Below are 18,805 nucleotides of genomic sequence, written 5' to 3' on the forward strand. Positions count from 1 at the left end.
TGCGAGTAGGAGCGTGTGAGCAAGATGTCTTCTCAGCTCGGTTGAGACAGCTGGTTGTTGCAACGAGAGTCTTGGAGAGATACTGCTTAAAATTTCCCCCGCTACGGCCTCATACGTGCGACAAACTGCGGCGACGCGCAGAGACGTCGGAGGGTGTAAACATGGGACATGGATTGTCTGTTGTGATTCCCAAAGGAGTATACTGGGATACAAGTGCGGGGAGAACCGCGGAGATATGCGCGTGCGTGGGGATTGCCTTCGAGCATTCGCCCGCCATTTTGTATGTGCGCGGGAACCGTGGCGATGGTTGCGCGTTGGGCTGCCATTTTTTTTACACACGCGGGAAACCGCGGAGATGTTCGCACGTTGGGCCACCATTTTGTGCGCGCGAAGAAAACCACAGCGATGTTCATGCGCTGGGCCGCCATTTTGGGAGCGCGCGGGAAGCCGTGGGGATGCGGGTCGCGCATGCGGCCGCCATTTTGTACGTACACGGGTGGCCTCGGAGATGTGGGGGTTGCACGTGTGAACCATTTCTGGACAAGAGCATGCATTTTTTTTTCTGTGCCACGTCGATTTCACATATTTTCACAAAAAATGTAGATACTGGGGCAACCCTGAAGTGAGACTTCTTTGTCCAGTACATGTGTAGTGGGTTCCAATCAAACGGAGACGACGTAGTCGGAGGCACACTTATTTATTTAACACCCGGGCAAAAATACAATACTGGAAGGGGTAGCGGCCTTTCGTCACTAGTATGGCACTAGTGTGTAGTGTAGTGTGTAGCGTATAGTGTCGTGTATAGTGTAGTGTATAGCAGTGCATAGTGTAGTATATAGTCTCATGCATTGTGTAGTGCATAGTGTAGTGTATAGTAGTGTATAGTGTGTAGTTTATAGCAGTGTAGTGTATAGTCGTGCATATTGTAGTGTATAGTGTCGTTCATAGTGTAGTGCATAGTGTAGTGTATAGTGAATAGTAGTGCATAGTGGTTTAGCCATATTTCTTTGTTGTAGTACATAGTTAGACTAATAGCTTTAATATAAATTGTCTTATGGTTGTTATTGTTTGACTTGCATCCCACTGGGATCTTTGCACACAGCGTTGATATATGGTGCTTTTTCTGGAAGACTTTGCTGTTTTTTCCTGAAATGTTCTGTTGCACGTAATCACTTGAAGATGTTCCTTGTTTATGTTTTTGCTTTGTTGCGGTTGCACCCGAGTCAAGAGCTGCATGGCTCACAGGGTTATACCTAATAAATGATAGTGAAATTAAACTGAATTAAATGGCTCTTTATTAAACAACTCTGGGAGTAGCAACCCCAAAAAACAAAACACAAATCCGGTACCTTTCAGGAGTAACCGTGGAAACTCTCTCTCGATATCCAAACCTTCCCGCAATCTCGCCAATCATCAGCACAAGCGTTAACCAGCAGCAGCATCAGTAGCAGCAGCACCTTGATCAGCATCCGTAGGATCATCGTGATCAGCAGCAGCAGAACGATTGACTTTGACAGAATCGGCGTTTTAATAAACGAGGCACTCAATCGGCAACATCAGCACCCACGTAGCCACCGCCACCACCACCAACAACCACCATTCGCCACTAAGTGGCGGTGACGTCACCACGACGCTTGTGCCAGGCTAGGTGCACTTTGAGGCCACGTGAAGCGTTGATCGCCCGCTGGCAGGAGGTCACAGGGCAGACCCAGGTGCCGTGGGTCGACTGAATGAGATGACCGAGATGACTGGCTGATGCACCACCAGTGCGCCCCCTACTGTGCCAACTGGCTGTGCTTTAGCCACCCGGCGCTCCGCTCGTTGTTGTGAGCGTCGCTCCTCCGCCCTCCATTGTTGTTGGAGGACGACTGCCTCCCAACTGCCCAGTAGCGTCCTTCACGAGCCTCCTCCATGGAGGCCGATCTTGACACCGCTGGTACTAGTCATCGGCAAGTCCAACACCGCCACCACCACCAACGCCACGATCATCACCAATACCAATACCCAGGGAGACGTCACCACGGCGTCCGAGCCAGGCCAGGTAGCACTGAGGCCGTCACGTGAAGTGTCGAATGCTCGCCGCTGACAGAAGGTCATGGAACAGACCCAGCAGGTGCCATGGGTTGTGGCTGACTGAGATGACCGGGAGATGCAACCACCGGCTGTATTTCCCCTACTGTGCCACCATAACCACGACCACCACCACCACCGCCGTCGCCACCACCAAAGTTGCATCGTCGTCACATGGTGCTTTCAGGTTCTGCTGCTGCGGCCCATCTGGAACGCTCTCTTCCCTTCCGATGTTAGGAATCCAGTGGGAGCCGTGATGCAATTTTACATCCGCATCAACAAACTCACTTTGTTAAGACTGATTTTTTTTGGTGTGTTAAGTTTGCACATCCTACAATCGCAATTCCTCCGATTGGCGCGTTTGGCTACGTACGGTGCGAAAGAAGTTAAATGTACATAAACACTGCCCATGGACTAATACTACCCATAGACTCAACACTGCCCATAGACTAACACTACCCATATACTATTACTACCCATAGACTAACACTACCCATATACTATTACTACCCATAGACTAACACTACCCATAGACTCAACATTGCCAATAGACTAACATTGCCCATAGACGAGCATTGCCCATAGACTAAAATTGCCCATAGACTAACATTGCCCATATACTATAATTGCCCATAGACTATCATTAACCATAGCCTATCATTGTTCATAGACTAACATTGCTCATAGACTAACATTGCCCATAAAATAACATTGCTCCCGTACTAGCTTTGCCCGATAGTGATGTATGTATGTTGGACTTCTTTTCACAGTGCATAGCCAACCGTGCTAATCGGAGGTGCGGGGTGATGATGGTGGTGGTGATGTCTTAATGATGATGTTGATTGCGTCGATCCATAGGGGTCTGCAGAAGACCTGCTGCATATTCTGTGCAATGATCGTGTTGATATCGTGATGGTGTCGATGGTGATGTTGATGGTGGTGTTGATGGTGATGATGTTGTTGATGGTGATGATGTTGATGATGTTGATGATGTTGATGATGTTGATGATGTTGATGGTGGTCTATCTGGACGAGTGGGGAGACAGGATCCGGTATCCTCTGTGCAACGGTGACGTTGATCTTGATGGTGATGATGTTGATGATGTTGATGATGTTGATGGTGGTCTATCTGGACGAGTGGGGAGACAGGGACGGTATCTCCTCTGCGCAACGGAGACGTTGATCTTGATGGTGATGATGTTGATGATGGTGATGATGTTGACGGTGATGATGGTGATGATGTTGATGGTGATGATGGTGATGATGTTGACGGTGACGATGATCTATCTGGAGTAGTGGGGAGACAGTGGCCGGTATCCTCTGCGTAAGGATCGCTTCTTGCGGTAGACGAGGGCGACCGCCACAATGAAGGCGGCGGCGATGACGGCGATCGGAGTGACGAACTGCGACACGGCCACTGTGGTGCCGGCAGAGAGAAAAGTGCACGTCGTCACCATCGCATGGTCATCATCATCGTCACCGTCACCATCAACATCATCACTGCTGTCGTCATCATCATAATCGCTATCACTATCAACATCGTCACTATCGACATCATCATTACTATCAACATAATCCTCACTATCAATATCAACATAATCACTATCAACATCATCGTCATCTTCCTCGCCACCACCACCACCAACAACGACTGCCATTCACCACTAACTGGCGGTGACATCGCCACGCCGCAGAGGCCACGCGAAGTGTCGAAGGTTCTCTGCTGACAGGAGGCCACTGACAGACCCAGGTGCCATGGGTTTTACTGACTGAGATGACCGGCAAAGGTTTGGCACCTCTGCTGCCAGGTTATGAGGAAATTACCCAGGCACGGAAACTTCTACACTCTCTCCACAACTGCCCCATTACTCGTGGGAAGTTGAGACGGGTGGAGTGTTTGATGACAAAACACCCAGGCAGGCGCTTGGTTTTGGTGGGGCTGATGGTAAGGCCCCACCTCTTAGTGGCACACTCCAGGTTCAGCAGCAGCAGAACCTCTCAGACTGAGCTGCAATCGCCAGATCAGCGGCATACATCACGTGGTTTACCAATGGGGAGTCATCCCTTGACCACACCTGTGCATCGTTCAGCCACCTATTGTATCTGGACCAGATAGAAATTCCACTGGTACAGTCAATGAAATTTTCTCAAACTGCGTGGTGAAAGATGATGTTAAATTGTATAGCGCCCAGAGGACATCCCTGTCGCACCCCAAGGTGAACAGGGGATGGCTCTGACTCACGGCCACGCAACTTTACCAGGGCCTGCCCACCATCATGAAGGCCCTTAATGATTGTGAGCAGATAGTCAGGGACTCTGAAAGCATGAAGAACTGCCTTGACCAGGTCAGTAAAGCAGAGATGTAAGTCCGTTTTAAATTCCCTACACCTCTGCTGTAGCAGACATACAGAATATGGCGTCTGTGCAGGACCGCCCCGGCCTGAAATCGCATTGGGGCTCCGCAAGCCTCTCCTCAGCGTGCCTGTCAAGGCGATGTTGAATAATCCTTGCCAGGACCATTCCTGGCACACTGAGGAGTGAGATGCCCCTGTAGTTGTTACTGTCTGTGCGGTCCCCCTCCTTATAGAGGGGGACCACCAAGGCATCCTTCCAATCCTGCATAACCCATCCAGTGGTCCAGACAGTTGTAATGATGTCACGTTTGACAGTCTGCACACTAACGCCACCCTCCCTCAGCAGTTCGCTTTGGAAATCATCTCTGCCCGGCGCTTTTACTCGTCTCAGACTCTGGATCGCCCCTCGTACTTCCTCAACCGAAGGCACCTCAAGCAGCCACTCACAGGGTTTGGCTACTTTGGCCAATATTTGAGGCACCGCAGCCCCAGCAGGGTCGTCCCCACATTGCCCCACGATGTTGTCCGAGCTGAGGGAATTCCCCTCCCCTAACACCTCACAGAAATGCTCCGAAAACCTGCAGACCTGTTTCTGGGGGGTCGAAGATTGGATGACTGTCCTTTCCCTTGATGGTGTTAGGGGAGGTGCTGCAAGTTAATTAAACAGTGATTTGTGATTTCGGGCTATTGAGGCAGATTCAATCTCGTCAGCAACTCGTGCCCACCACCCATTCTTGCAGCGCCACACAGCTCTGTGAATCTCTGAACGAAGGCTGCGGTAAGCCTTCTAATTCCCCGAAGTGGGATGTTGTAGACAGTGGGAAAGGGACTGTCGTTTTTTCTCAACTTGCTGGAACACCTCCTCCTCTTTCAGTCAGGGTCTCTGAGAATGTCTGGACTGCATACCCAATGCAAGCATTGCAGCTGCACGAGCCACAGTCCAGAACCTCACCCATTTCCCCTCAGCATCAGGAGGGGGATGGGGGAAGATTCCAATCCCAGTTGCAAGCAATGTTTGGAATTCCCACGTGCAACTATCAGACCAGGCCACTGTGGGTTTGAATGGAGTCCTAAATGGACACCCATTCCACGTGTGGCCTGTTTCCTGAGAGGGGTTTGGGGTGATCAGTCTGGATCTGTCAAATGGGATTCGGCCAGAAGGCGTCGTAATTGCCTATCCCCATGGCACAATCTTAGTTGGGTGTTTCCATCGTGTCTTGACCACCACCGTCATCATCACCATCATCAGCCACTATCATCATCACCAAAAAACAAAACAACGATCCCCCGCATAGCCTGAACAGACCGTTGGGGCAAGTGCTGTTAGAGAGCAACTATAAAGGCTGACAATGTGGTACAAGAGGCGGTGGGTGGCCAGCACCATGCCGGGCCACCTTCATCTCCCCAGTAACTCATTTGAGGCTGAGTCGACCTAGGGGAGGTGCAGGACCGGTTCAGATAATAATCGTCACCACTGTCATCACCACCACCACCATCATCGCCAACAACAACAACCGCCATTCGCCACTGGGTGGCGGTGATGTTGAGGCCACGTGAAGTGTCGAACGCCCGCCGGCAGGAGGCCACCGCTAATGCTACCGCCGCCGCCGTGATTACCGGAGGAGCGGTTTGATTCCCCGATGATGAGCGGCCCGCGGGACACGGTGTGCACCGCCGACTCGACGATCTCGCCCATGGCGCCAGCGCTCCTCCTGCGGCGGGCGCTGTTCACACAGCCCTGCTGGCAGCGCGTGCCCGCCTGTCCCGCCTTGCACACCAGCACGTCACAGTGCAGGAAGACCTGGGGGGGAGGAGTGGGGGGGGACACGTGGGTCAGTGACGTTGCAGTGGGGGGGACACGTGGGTCAGTGACATTGCAGTGCAGGGACACCTGGGGAGGGGAGTGTGGGGGGGGATGCATGGGGGTGAAGAGCTCCAGGCGGCCACATAAGGTCTGAAGTCAACCTAGGCAAGTTCAGCAATGGCAGCGAATCCCAAACGGGTTTGCCAGACCTCTGCTAAGCCACCACACAGTCCCCCCCCCGCCCCCCCGTTAAACATGAATCAGCACCCCACCCCCCAACTGCCCACACGCAACAGCCAGAACAGACTGTGTGGTGGCAAGTGCTGTTAGGAGTCTACGAAGGCCGCCACTGGGTCCGGAACGGCACCAAAACCCCGGCCGCCCGGGCCGCCGTGGTCTCTCCCTCCCGGCGGCTGATTCCTTGCTATGCATCGCAGCAAGCGGGCGCTCATTGTTTTGAGGCCGAGTTGACCTCGGGGGGAGGAACCAGGACCCGGTTCAAATCATCAAACTCGCGTCTCAGCCGGCCTCGAAGTGCAGTGCAGCAGATGCCTGCCGACCACTAACTGCTGCGCCACCGCTCCCCCTCTAGCCTTGCGACACTGCGCTTGTGCTAGGCTCGGTGCACCGCTTTCCCCCACAACCCCCGCTACTCTCCCCCCCCCCTCCCAACCACCACGGGGTCGTCCCATCTTTTGCACCCACCTGCTTCAACTCCCCGACGAAGGCGAAAGCGGTGAAGCTGAACTGGTTCTTCTTGAGGAAGCTGCTGTAGCTCTTCCACGTCGAGTCCAGCACACAGCTGTTTGGGGGGGGGGGGTCGGGGAGGGATAGGGTGGGGGTGAAAGTTGTCACGTGGGTTCGATCCAGACCCCTGACGATGCCTGCTGCTGCTGTATATTTGGAGTCTGCGTCTCGCTCTCATCATCATCACGGTGGCTATATGTTAACGACCTCGCCTGGTATGCAGGAGGTCGGGGGTTCGATCCCGACCCTGACGATGCCTGCTGCTGCTGCTGTAGATTTGGTGTTTGCTTGTTTTTTTCTCTCTCTCTCCCCGTGGTCACGCTTTGGGAGAGTATTCGGCTACCGCTATACATCTCCATGTGATCATGATGTTGATGTTAGTATCAGCAATTTGGTTGAGCGGCTATCATTTGTGATAGCCAGGTCAGGTGGCTTCTGAAAGAGAGCTTCTACATAGCTCAGTGGCGGCAGGGGTTGAAAGGGCTTACGCCTGCTAAAGAAAAAAAACTAAACTTGTTCAAATAGTTCGCCAATAGTTTGACGGTCATCGTGCGACTGACGGCACGAGCCCGGGGCATGGAAACGTCGTCAGATTCCAGCGGAGGAAGGAATTCTCGACGAGGTCATGTGACCCGCGGTCCCGCGACGGGCCATTCCTTTGTTGTCCATTATACAGCTTTTGTTAGGTTAGATCCCGTAAATATGTAAATGTTGTGTCGTTAAACCCGCCACCAGGGGTTTGTCACGTAAACAGAAGGTGGCCAATTCGTTACTAGTACAGCGCTAGTGTATAGTGTAGTGCATAGTGTAGTGTATAGTGTAGTGTATAGTGGAGTACTACACCGTTTGTGTGTTGGAGAGCAAATCCACAACAGTGCAGTGTGTAGCGTAGTGTGTAGTGTATAGTGTAGTACTACATCGGTTGTGTGTTGGAGAGAAAATCCACAACAGTGTAGTGTGTAGTGTAGTGTGTAGTATATAGTGTAGTGTATAGTGTAGTACTACACCGGTTGTGTGTTGGAGAGCTAATCCACAACATTTACAATATTAGTACGACATGTTGCCTGATGAAGCTACTTGTAATTACTGGCAAAACGTCGTACACACAACTGGTGTGCTGTACTAGTAACGAATTGGCCATCTTCTGTTTACGTGACAAACCTTACTAATTGTATGTGTCTGGTGGTGGTGGGGTTAACGACACAACATTAATATATTTACGCGATCTAACCCAACAAAACCTGTATTGTGTATCATAGTGGTCGCGAAAGCCTACGACGTGTTAAACTTCTATTTCTCGTTCTGCCGAGGTGCTTGAGTCGAGCTCGGGACGGAGTTCGGTTGCACTGTTCACCCACGTCGACTGGAGAGCAAGTCTACGGGCAATGTTAGTCTATGGGTAATGTTAGTCTATGGGCAATATTAGTATATGGGCAATGTTAGTCTACGAGCAATGTTAGTCTATTGACAATGTTAGTCAACGGGCAATGTTAGTCTATGGGCAATGTTAGTCTATGTGCAATGTTCGTCTATGGGTAATGTTAGTCTATGGGCAATATTAGTCTACGTGCAATGTTAGTCTATGGGCAATGTTAGTATATGGTCAATGTTAATCTACAGGTAATGTTAGTCTACGGGCAATGTAAGTCTATGGGAAATGTTAGTCTACAGGCAACGTTAGTCTACGGGCAATGTTAGTCTATGGGAAATGTTAGTCTACGGGCAATGTGGGTCTACGTGTAATGTTACTCCGTGCACAATGCTAGTCCACGTGCGGTGTCAGTGGTCTCCGTTCGCGTACCCGTTCTTGACGAGGTCGTATCGGATGGGGTCTTGGGGGTCCCCGCTGGGGGTTGCGAAGCAGTTCTCAGTGAAGAGCGACACGCTGAGGTTGGACTTGACGGCGAGCTGCACGAAGACGTTCTCGTTCTCCTTGAAGTGCACGGGGTAGTCGTTCTTCTTGTACGGCAGCGCGAAGCGCTCCGAGTGGTACAGCTCGATGTTGAAGACGAAGTCGCCGAAGCCCGTCTCCGTCACGAAGATGCTGCCCGTGTCCGGCACGAAGTTCACCGCCAGGCTGCGGCGTTTGTCGTACTTACACCTGGAGAACGAGAGACGATGTGAGACGGTGGCAGAGATCGTGGGGATGCGATGGAGATGAGACATGAGGTTGTTCACAGAGAGAGAAAGAGAGAGACAGTGGAGATCAGATTAAGATGAGAAACGAGAGTCAGGATGTTCACAGAGAGAGAGAGAAAGAGACGAGGAGATGAGATTCAAGATGGTCAGAAAGAGATCGTGGAGATGAGAGATGAGGGTGTTCACAGAGAGAGATCGTTGAGATGGAGATGAGATTCAAGATGGTCAGAAAGAGATTGTGGACATAAGAGATGAGGATGTTATTCACAGAGAGGGATCGTGGAGATGAGGTGGAGATGAGAGATGATAGTCAGGATGTTTAGAGAGAAAGAGAGATGGCGGGAGTTACCGTATGTACGTATCTGGCAGCAGCGGCATCGCGACCACTCACTCTGCCTCGCCGCGTGAAGCCGTTGTATGGATGGCGAACATCAACATCAAACCGCAGCCGTTTACACCCCCCCCCCCATACGACGATGAAGAAGAATAAGAAGAATAAGACAATGAGAAGCGAGCGAGGCGTTGAATGAGCAAATAGACTAGGGCATGTCCGTCGCCTGTCAACATGGCCGGAGCAGTGAGGTGGTCTCCTCAATGGCGGGGGGGAGAGTGGAGGTGGTCACTCTGAGCAGAGAGGTCGAGGTTATGCATTCGCTTTAGGGGCCGTCCATAAATGACGTCACGCGATTTTGGACGATTTTTGACCCCCCCCCCTCGTCACACGGCGTCACAAAAAGTCAGACCCCCCCGCAAAATCATATTTCCATTTTGAAAATAAAACAAATCGCTTTACACTATTGTCATTGTAGTGCGTATAATAATGTGGCGCTATGCTCTGATGTTGTAGGAGTGTTATAACAATTAGTGTTGTTATAACAATTCTATATTTATTTAAAGTTGCGCATTTTGATGTGATGTCACATTTCTCAAACACCCCCCACCCCCTCGTCACACATCGTCACAAATGTCTGACCCTCCCCCCGCCCTAGGTGCGTGACGTCATTTATGGACGATGTAATACATCGTCGAGGGGGGTAACACATACGTGAGCGGGACCTGGACATCGTTGAAGTTGCGGATGATGGGCAGGCTCCTGTTGGCCGACTTGAGGGTGAGCGTCTGAGAGAAGATCATCTGCGAATCCGTCTCCTAGGAAGGGGGGGGGGGTGACGGTAGCGAGACGAGTTACTATACACTACACTACTATACACTACAATACTCTACTGTACACTACACTACTATACACTATACACTACACTACTATGCACTACACTACTATACACTATAATACAATACTCTACTATACACTACACTAATATACACTATACACTAAACTACTATACACCACTACTATACACTATACACTAAACTACTATACACCACTACTATACACTACAATACACTACACTACTATACACTAAACTACTATACACTACTATACACACCAATACTATATTATACACTACACTATTATACCCTACACTACTATACATTACACTACCATATTATACACTACACAATTATACACTACTATACACTATTATACACGACAACTACAATACACTACGCTACTATACACTACAATACTATACACTACTATATACTACACTACTATACAATACTCTACACTATAATACACTACTATACACTACACTACTATATACTACAATACTATACACTACACTACTATACACTACACTACAATACACTACACTACGAGACACTACACTACTATACACTACACTACTATACACTACGAGACACTACACTACTATACACTACACCACTATAGGCGACACGACTATACACTACACTACACGACCACACGCATCGCACCTGGCACACGGCGCCGCAGTCCACAATGGCAATGTCGAAGACGATAAACTGGCCATCGTCGAGCGGCGAGCAGCCCGGGAGCGAGCCGTCGTTGAGCGCGAATTCGCTCGCGTTGTGCTTGCCCACCAGCACCTTGGGGATGCGGGCCGACATCCGCTCATCCTGGCACGACAGTTCCAGCTCGGCTGAAATGGGAGAGAGCAATGGATCGTTAGCCGTCATCGGTCGTCGCCGTCACGGTCGTCGTCTTCATTAGCGTCACCGTTGTCTTAGCGTTACCATCAATGTCTTCATTAATGTCGTCGTCACCGTTGTCGTCTTCATTAGCGTTGCCCTCTTCGTCGTCTTCATTTGCGTCGAGTACCATGACTTATTGCCAGTAATTACAAGCATCATCAAGCGACAGACAGATTTGTGGATTAATCCTGTTTCGGTCTTAAATGGAGGGATAAATGTGATGTCGTCACTGGTGAGCCAATCAGGTGCCAAGGCCTGAGGCCTTTAGATGTTTCTTAAAAGTCAGAGTGCATTCCACAGCGAGGGGGTGACAGCAAAGAAACCGACGTGAGGCTGTGACAGTTAGAGATTCTCGGTGTCCGAAACGGTGTGTTATTGTTTGCCGTATGTGTGTGTGCGGACCCACCGGGGTGACATCCCAGCATTCCGTCCTTGAGGAAGCAGACTTCGTTGTCCAAGCACCCACCGAGGTCGTCCGAAACGTTGTACTGCGAGTAGCAGGTGTAGTGGTGCGAGCAGTCCCACGACCACCACTCCTCGCCCACCTGCACCACAGAACAAATGGACAAAGATCCCCCATGTAGCCTTAACAGACCATTGGGGCAAGTGCTGCTAGCGAGCAGCAGCACCTACGAAGGCCGACTGTGGCACACGAGTGGGTGGGAGGCCAACATCACGCCCGTCCGCCTTTGTCTCCCCAGTGGCAATGTTTTTACACACCGCTACACCAGGTACTCATTTGAGGCCAAGTCGACCTAGGGTTGGCCCAGGATCAGTTCAGATTATCGTCATCAGCATTGCTAGCCGTGAGCGGGAATCTAACTCGATGCCGCTGGGTAGTGTTGTGTACACAACTGCTCCCCACAGGATAAGCACACACACACACAAACCACATTCATTTTGCCCACGACGTTCCACCACTCAGGGTCTAGGACTCGGGATTTAGGAATACAGTATTGACGAGATAAAGGTGAGTTCATTTACAAACCGTTATTTAATACTTTAATGTTCATTTTTATTTACTTTATGTGGATTATAATACATTCTGTTTGTGTCATGATAATTTCTACGTATTTAAAGGTAATGTATTAATAGATAGGTTTTCATAGGCCAATATCATTATCCGCGAAATTTGCTCTTCATGAGCATCTTCGTAACGTATCCTTTCCGAATAACGAGAGAATCCTGTACACCTACTCAGCGGTCGATGGCACTTGCAAAATTATAAATTAGTGGCGGAAGCATGACTGTGGGGTTGTAGGAGGAGACTGAAAGGATAGAAAACATAATTTGGGGTCTTTCAGAATTTATTTAAGATCAGAGCAGAGGAGAAGATGCCAGAGTAGTAAAGGCCTCAAGGGACACAGATGCAGTAAACTAGACCTCATCTCGTGGTAGAAGAATTAAGCTCTGGCACAGATGAAGCAGACTAGGCCTCAAGGGATGGTAGATTAAGCTCTGGGCACAGATAAAGCAGACTAGGCCTCAAGGGATGGTACATTAGGCTCTGGGCACAGATGAAGCAGACTAGGCCTCAAGGGATGGTACATTAGGCTCTGGGCACAGATGAAGCAGACTAGGCCTCAAGGGATGGTAGATTAAGCTCTGGGCACAGATGAAGCAGACTAGGCCTCAAGGGATGGTACATTAGGCTCTGGGCACAGATGAAGCAGAATAGGCCTCACGGGATGGTAGATGCCGTCCATGGTGCAGCCGCAGTTGGCCGCGTCCACGCAGGCGCCGTCGTGCAGGAAGAAGCCTGGGCTGCACTCGCACGCCTCGACGCATGCCTGATTCTTGGGGCACGCGGAGTTGGAGAAGCCGCACGCGCTCGGGCATGGCGATGCGCACCCCTTGTACGCGCTGTTTGCCGGGCAGCTCAGCGCTGTCGGGGAGCAGAGGGCGCCGGGGCGGGGTGTAGGTGGGGAGAAGGAGATTGAAGTCGTTGGATTAATCGGTCATTTTGAACTTAAAACTTAAACCAGGAAAGGAGGCATCGTATGTGGCTCCCTGGGCGCCACGGTGGCAAGGATATGTTAAACACCTCCACCTGTTATAGAAACACGCGTTTAGACTATTTAGATTAATTTTGCTTCTATAAATGTCCAAATGATAGGCCACTTTATTGAGCTATCATTTGTGGCCAGGTCGCTGTTGAAAAATAAGTGAATGCCACAGTGGGGCTTTGTCTGATAGGATGGGGATGGTTTAGTTTTATATATATGTGTTTGCGTGATTTGTTTACCTTTTTTGAAATCATGCATTTCCATCATGTTTTTGTATTGTTTGTTGTTGCTACGTTCTTACCCGCCTGACTGGATATCTGTGAACAAGAGCTTTATAGCTCATCGGATTCCTCCAGCAGCACGAATAAATATTCTGATACCGAGGAGGTCGTGGGTTGGATCCCAACCCTGATGCCTGTATATATGGAGTTTGCATGTCTCTCTCCCCGTGGCTGCGTGGACTTTTCTCCTGGTCTTCCGCTTTTGTCCCTCTACCTTTAAAAACACACCTTGAGAGCATTTGCCCCTTTATACATTTCGACGTGATAATCCATGCTCGACCGCGAGTGATCGCCGCTGCCAACGAGGATGACGATGATCATATCGGAAGGAAGCAAAAGAAACTCACAGCAGCCGAGGGCCTCCCTCCACTCTCCGGGCCGGACTCCGCTGCCCAGGCATGCGTCAAAGTACCCCTGCAGGTGGGAGCAGCGCAGCTCGTTGCTGAGCGCTGTCATTGCCAGGTCGTAGACGCAGTTGCCGTGGTAGGGGGCCGGCGGCACCGCCTGGAAGCAGGCGGCAAGTGGGGAGGCGGCGCTCTTGAGGGGCGCGCAGAGGAGGGACGCTTTCGCCTTGCTGCGCTCGTCGGGATCCACGACGCGACCGTAGTCGCTGCCGCAGCTGCCACAAGAAAAGAGAGAGAGGCATGGGGGATGCCGTCACCACCTGCCCGCTCCCCACCACCCCCCCCCCCCCCCCCCCCAAATAAATCCGGTGCGAAGTTTCTGCTCTCTCTTTCTCATCTCTCTTTGTCCGATCACAGCACTATGGTGGGGCAGAGTGTATACATAGGAAATTTATATATACTAGATATGTGTATATATATATACATACATAGGTACAGGCAGACCTCGCTTAGCGCTCAAGATGCGTTCCTGGAGAAGGTGTAGGGGCATGTGTTTATGTTAAGAGTCAAGGTGTAGGGGTATGTGCTCATGTTAGAGTCACGTGGTATGGGTATGTGTTCATGTTGGGGTCAAGCGGCGGAGACGACTCACGCCGAGTTGTTGCTGGCGACCGGGTACTGCCAGGAGCTGCCGAAGGTGTAGGCGGTGGCGTGCAGCTCCCCGTCGGGCCCCACAAGGTCGTCGCCCGGGTCGCCATTGAAGTCGCCGCAGAGGCCGCTAAGGTTGCGCGCGTAGTACGCCTGGAGGCGCAGGTCCACGTAGCTGTAGCCGTCGTACTTGACGGTGAGCCCCGCCGCCGGGAAGGAGAGCACCGCGAAGTTGCCGGCCCTCACCACCGTGCCGTTGGGCAGGCCCACGGGGAGGCTCACACTCTCGTCGTTCACCTGGTTGCACACGTGAGATGTTAAATGCCTCGCCTGGTACACAGGAGGTCGCGGGTGTGATCCCAACCCTGACGACGCCTGCTGCTAAGTATTCGGAGTCTGCATCTCTCTCTTTCTTTCTCATCATCCTCTATACTCTTTGGTTTTTCGGTAAAGTCACGTAGGTAAAAAATAAAATAAATGAAAAACAACTAAATAAAATCACGACGTTTCGGGCACCTGTGGGGATTGTTATATCGGGGAAACGAAAAGACATATTTCTGATCGCATTCGCGACCACAAGTCGGATTTGAAACATGGCAGGACAAATTATTTGGCCGTAGCTGACCACTGTTATAATACTACTGGTTCTCACCTTCTTCCATTCTCCATGACCTGGTCGGTCCCCTGAACATCACACACCCCTCGTCTCCTCCATCTCCTGGTCTCGTCCGTATCCTGGAATCCTCCCTCTGGTTGCCCTCTGCCAACTGATTTCCTCCACCCACATTGACCTCCATCTACGTCGGTGAAGGCGAGGCTATGGGCTGGTGGACCTGCTTCTGCTGCTGATGATGTTGTAGGCGCAGACAAGGCTATGGGCTGGTGCAGCTGATGATGATAATGATGTAGGTTGAAGGGGAGTCTATCGGCTCATGGACCTGCACACTGAGGAGTGAGAGGCCCCTGTAGTTGTTACAGTATGTGCAGTCCCCCTTCTTAAAGAGGGGAACCACCAGGGCACCCTTCCAATCCTGAAGAACCCATCCAGTGGTCCAGACTTTTATTATCATGTCATACAGGGCAGTCTGCGCACAAATACCACCCTCCCTCAGCATTTCGCTTGGGAGATTGTCTGCCCAGTGCTTTGCCTGGTCTCTGACTCTGGATCGCCTTCTGTGCTTCGTCATCAGATGGCACCTCAGCCATCCACGCACAGGGGGTGACTACTTCTTCCAATATTTGAGGCATTGCAGCCCGAGCAGGTTCATCCCCACTTTGCCCCGTGATGTTTTCCATGCTGAGGGATTCTCCCTCCTACAAGATCTCACAGAAATGCTCAGCAAATCTGAAAACCTGTTCCTGGGGTTTGGAGATTGGATCACCATTCTTTCCGCTAATGATGGTAATAGGTGTGGCGCTGCAAGTTACTTTTTAGATGGCGTTAAAGAGTGATCGCAGGCTACTGAGGCAGACTCCATCTCCTCAGCAACCTGCGACCACTACCCATCCTTACAGTGCCGCACGGCTCTTTGAACCTCCGAGCGATGGCTGCAATAAGCCGCCTCATTCTCTGACGTGGGATGCTGTAGACGATGAGAGTGGGCCTGTCGCTTTTTCTCAGCCAGCCTGACCATGTCCTCCATCAGCCAGGGTCTCTGGGGAGGGTTTGACCGTGTCCCCAAAGCAGCCATTGCAGCTGCATGAGCCACAGTCCAAAAACTCACCCATTTCCCTTCAGCATCCCCAGCTGCAAGCTATGATTAAATTCTTGCTGCCAACTTTCATCGTCTCGCTGAGACCAGGCCACCGTGGGTTTAATCGGGGTCCCGAATGTACACCCATCACCCTAGTGGAAGAATGGCAGCTCCTCTCACAGGTGAAGTTCAACACATGCACGCGCAAACACACGTGTACACGCATCACCGATCTACAACGCCCGTGCCCGACGTTTTCCCTACCTGCCTCCCGTTTGTGCTACCTTACTTGGTCCCCACCCCCCTACCTCCAACTCACCAGGACGTCGCCACCGAACAGCAGCTTGACGTTGACGTCGTGGTCGAACTGCACCTCGACAGTTCGCGTGTACGCCACGGCCGTGGAGCCGTACCGGTGTTCGTTCTGCACCAGCACGTGCCACGCTGCCGGGTGAGAGCCCGAGTAGCTGGGTCCCGGCGCCGCCAGTATGTAGGTGCACGTGCCCATGAAGTCAAAGTACTTGCCATCGAAGGTGGTGTAGTGCGGGTCGCCCGATGCGTGGCAGTGACCTGGGAGGGGGGCGGGGCGATGGCGGTGGAGAGGACGATGGGTCGGGGTGGGAAGGTTAGTGCGACGCTGCGCTAGGAGCCCGGCGGCCCGAGTTCGATTCCCGCTCATGGTCATCGCCGGAGACGATGATCTGAACCGGTACCTGGGCGTCCCCTTGGTCGACTCGGTCAAAAATTAGGACTTGGTGCGATGTGTAAAAGCATTGGCACTGGGGAGACAAAGGCGACACTTGCGGGGTGTTGGTCACCCACCCGCTTGTGTGCCGTTCTGGCCTTCATAGAAGCTGGCTAACAGCACTTGCCCCAACAGTCTATTAAGTCTCTCCAGGTGATCTTTGTCTTCTTGGTAATGGTAGCGGTGGTAGTGGTGGTGGTAGCGGTGGTAGTGGTGGTGGTAGCGGTGGTCGGTGGTGGTGGTAGCGGTGGTGATAAGAGGAGAATGGGGAGCGGCGGTGTAGCAGTTCGCGCGTTGCGCTACGAACCCGGCGACCCGAGTGTAGGCGCAGCTTTCTTATACCAGAAAATAAGCTATGCCTTAACTTGTGGGAGCAATAAGTCTGACGCGTGTTTGAGGTGTCTTTATTTATTAGTTGCACAAAAACGAGCGTTTTCTAAAGTTATATCTTCGCCTGTTCACGTACTGTATCACCCTGTCGCACGGTAAAAGACTATCCACTCGCTCCCCACCCGGCTCTTCTCATAGCCCCCCGTTTATACTGTAAAAACCGGAAGTGACGTCATGGGTTCAACCAACGGAGCGTCTAACCACAGAAGGGTTTCTAAACAGTTGGAATATTCCAAATCAAATACAACCAGTCTGTCAACAAATGTATGACGATTGTACATGAAATGTATTTCCAGAAATAATACACTCACTACCTGTCTTATGGCTCTTACAACGAGTTTGATTCCCGCTCACGACGAGATATTAACCACCTCGTCTGGTATGCCTAGGGGAGGCCCAGGACCAGTTTTGATGGGGTGCCACTGTGGCTAGGAGATGTTAACTCCCTCGCCTGGTGTGCAGGAGGTCGTGGGTTCGATCCCAGACCCTGACGATGCCTGTTGCTGTATATTTGGAGTTTGCGTCTCTCTCTCTCATCATCATCACGGTGGCTATGAGATGTTAACTACCTCGCCTGGTGTGCAGGAGGTCATCATGAGTTGGCATCATCGTCATCATCATCGTCATCATCATCGTCATTATCATCTCACCCACGATGGCGTCGCAGCCGGCCCTGCCCCCCTCCAGCACGGCGCAGACGTAGAACTCGGGGCAGGCGAACGCCTGGCAGTCGATGCCCCCCGCATCGCACAGGCACGAGCTCGTGCAGTCGTCTGAGATGAACGACTCTCCCACCTGCCACCGAGGGAGGACACCGGTGAAGTGATGGGGGGGGTAGAGGGGGGCATGGGGGGGAGGGGAGAGGGGGGCCCACACCGGCTGACCACCTCCATCTGTCAATTTCCACACGATGATGACGATGGAAGACATCAGCCACTTGGTTGAGCTGATTTGCTCTTTGGTTCTTTCGGTAAAGTCACGTAGGTGTAAAATTAAATAAATCACGACGTTTTGGGCGCAACACAAACGCCCGAAACGTCGTGATTCATTTTATTTTCTACCTACGTGACTTTACCGAAATAACCAAAGAGTATGGATTCCTGCAGTCACGAAAGCTTCAAATCTAGTTGAAGCTGGTTGTAATTACTGGAGAAACGTGGCTTGGCTCTCCAACACACAACTGGTGTGCTGCACTAGTAACGAATTGAGCACGTTCAGTTTATGTGACAACCCTCACTAATTGGCTGTGTCGGGTGGTGGCAGGTTCTAACGACACAGTTACGGAACATCCTCCTGTGTCTTGAGTCAACGTGTGCCAGGTGACCTCATGGTTACAACAACCCGCAGTAGGCAGTGCACCACCTTGTGGTAGTACAGGCTGTAGTGTGTGAGTCAACGTGTGCCAGGTGACCTCATGGTTACAACAACCCGCAGTAGGCAGTGCATCACCTTGTAGTACTTGTTCTTGTAGACGCAGCCGCACTGGTCGGCCAGCACGCAGGCGTCGTCC

At 51.4% G+C, this 18,805-nt stretch overlaps 1 protein-coding gene across 1 annotated transcript; it reads right to left on the minus strand.

Annotated features, from left to right (window-relative positions):
* Positions 1 to 1,648: 1,648 nt before the first annotated feature.
* On the minus strand, positions 1,649 to 18,188 carry LOC144948260 (zonadhesin-like). Its single transcript, XM_078877683.1, has 13 exons — positions 18,180 to 18,188; positions 17,946 to 18,090; positions 16,480 to 16,730; positions 14,471 to 14,763; positions 13,822 to 14,093; positions 12,873 to 13,072; positions 11,594 to 11,732; positions 10,951 to 11,135; positions 10,160 to 10,263; positions 8,777 to 9,076; positions 6,934 to 7,030; positions 6,042 to 6,225; positions 1,649 to 3,487 (listed from the first exon to the last, which is right to left on the minus strand). Exons 1-13 carry the CDS (start codon positions 18,186 to 18,188, stop codon positions 3,354 to 3,356), a joined length of 2,313 nt encoding a protein of 770 aa, XP_078733809.1. The 3' UTR covers positions 1,649 to 3,353.
* Between the last annotated feature and the right edge of the window lie 617 nt (positions 18,189 to 18,805).

This window comes from Lampetra fluviatilis, chromosome 48, assembly GCF_964198595.1.
Source record: "Lampetra fluviatilis chromosome 48, kcLamFluv1.1, whole genome shotgun sequence".
Lineage (NCBI taxonomy): Eukaryota > Metazoa > Chordata > Hyperoartia > Petromyzontiformes > Petromyzontidae > Lampetra > Lampetra fluviatilis.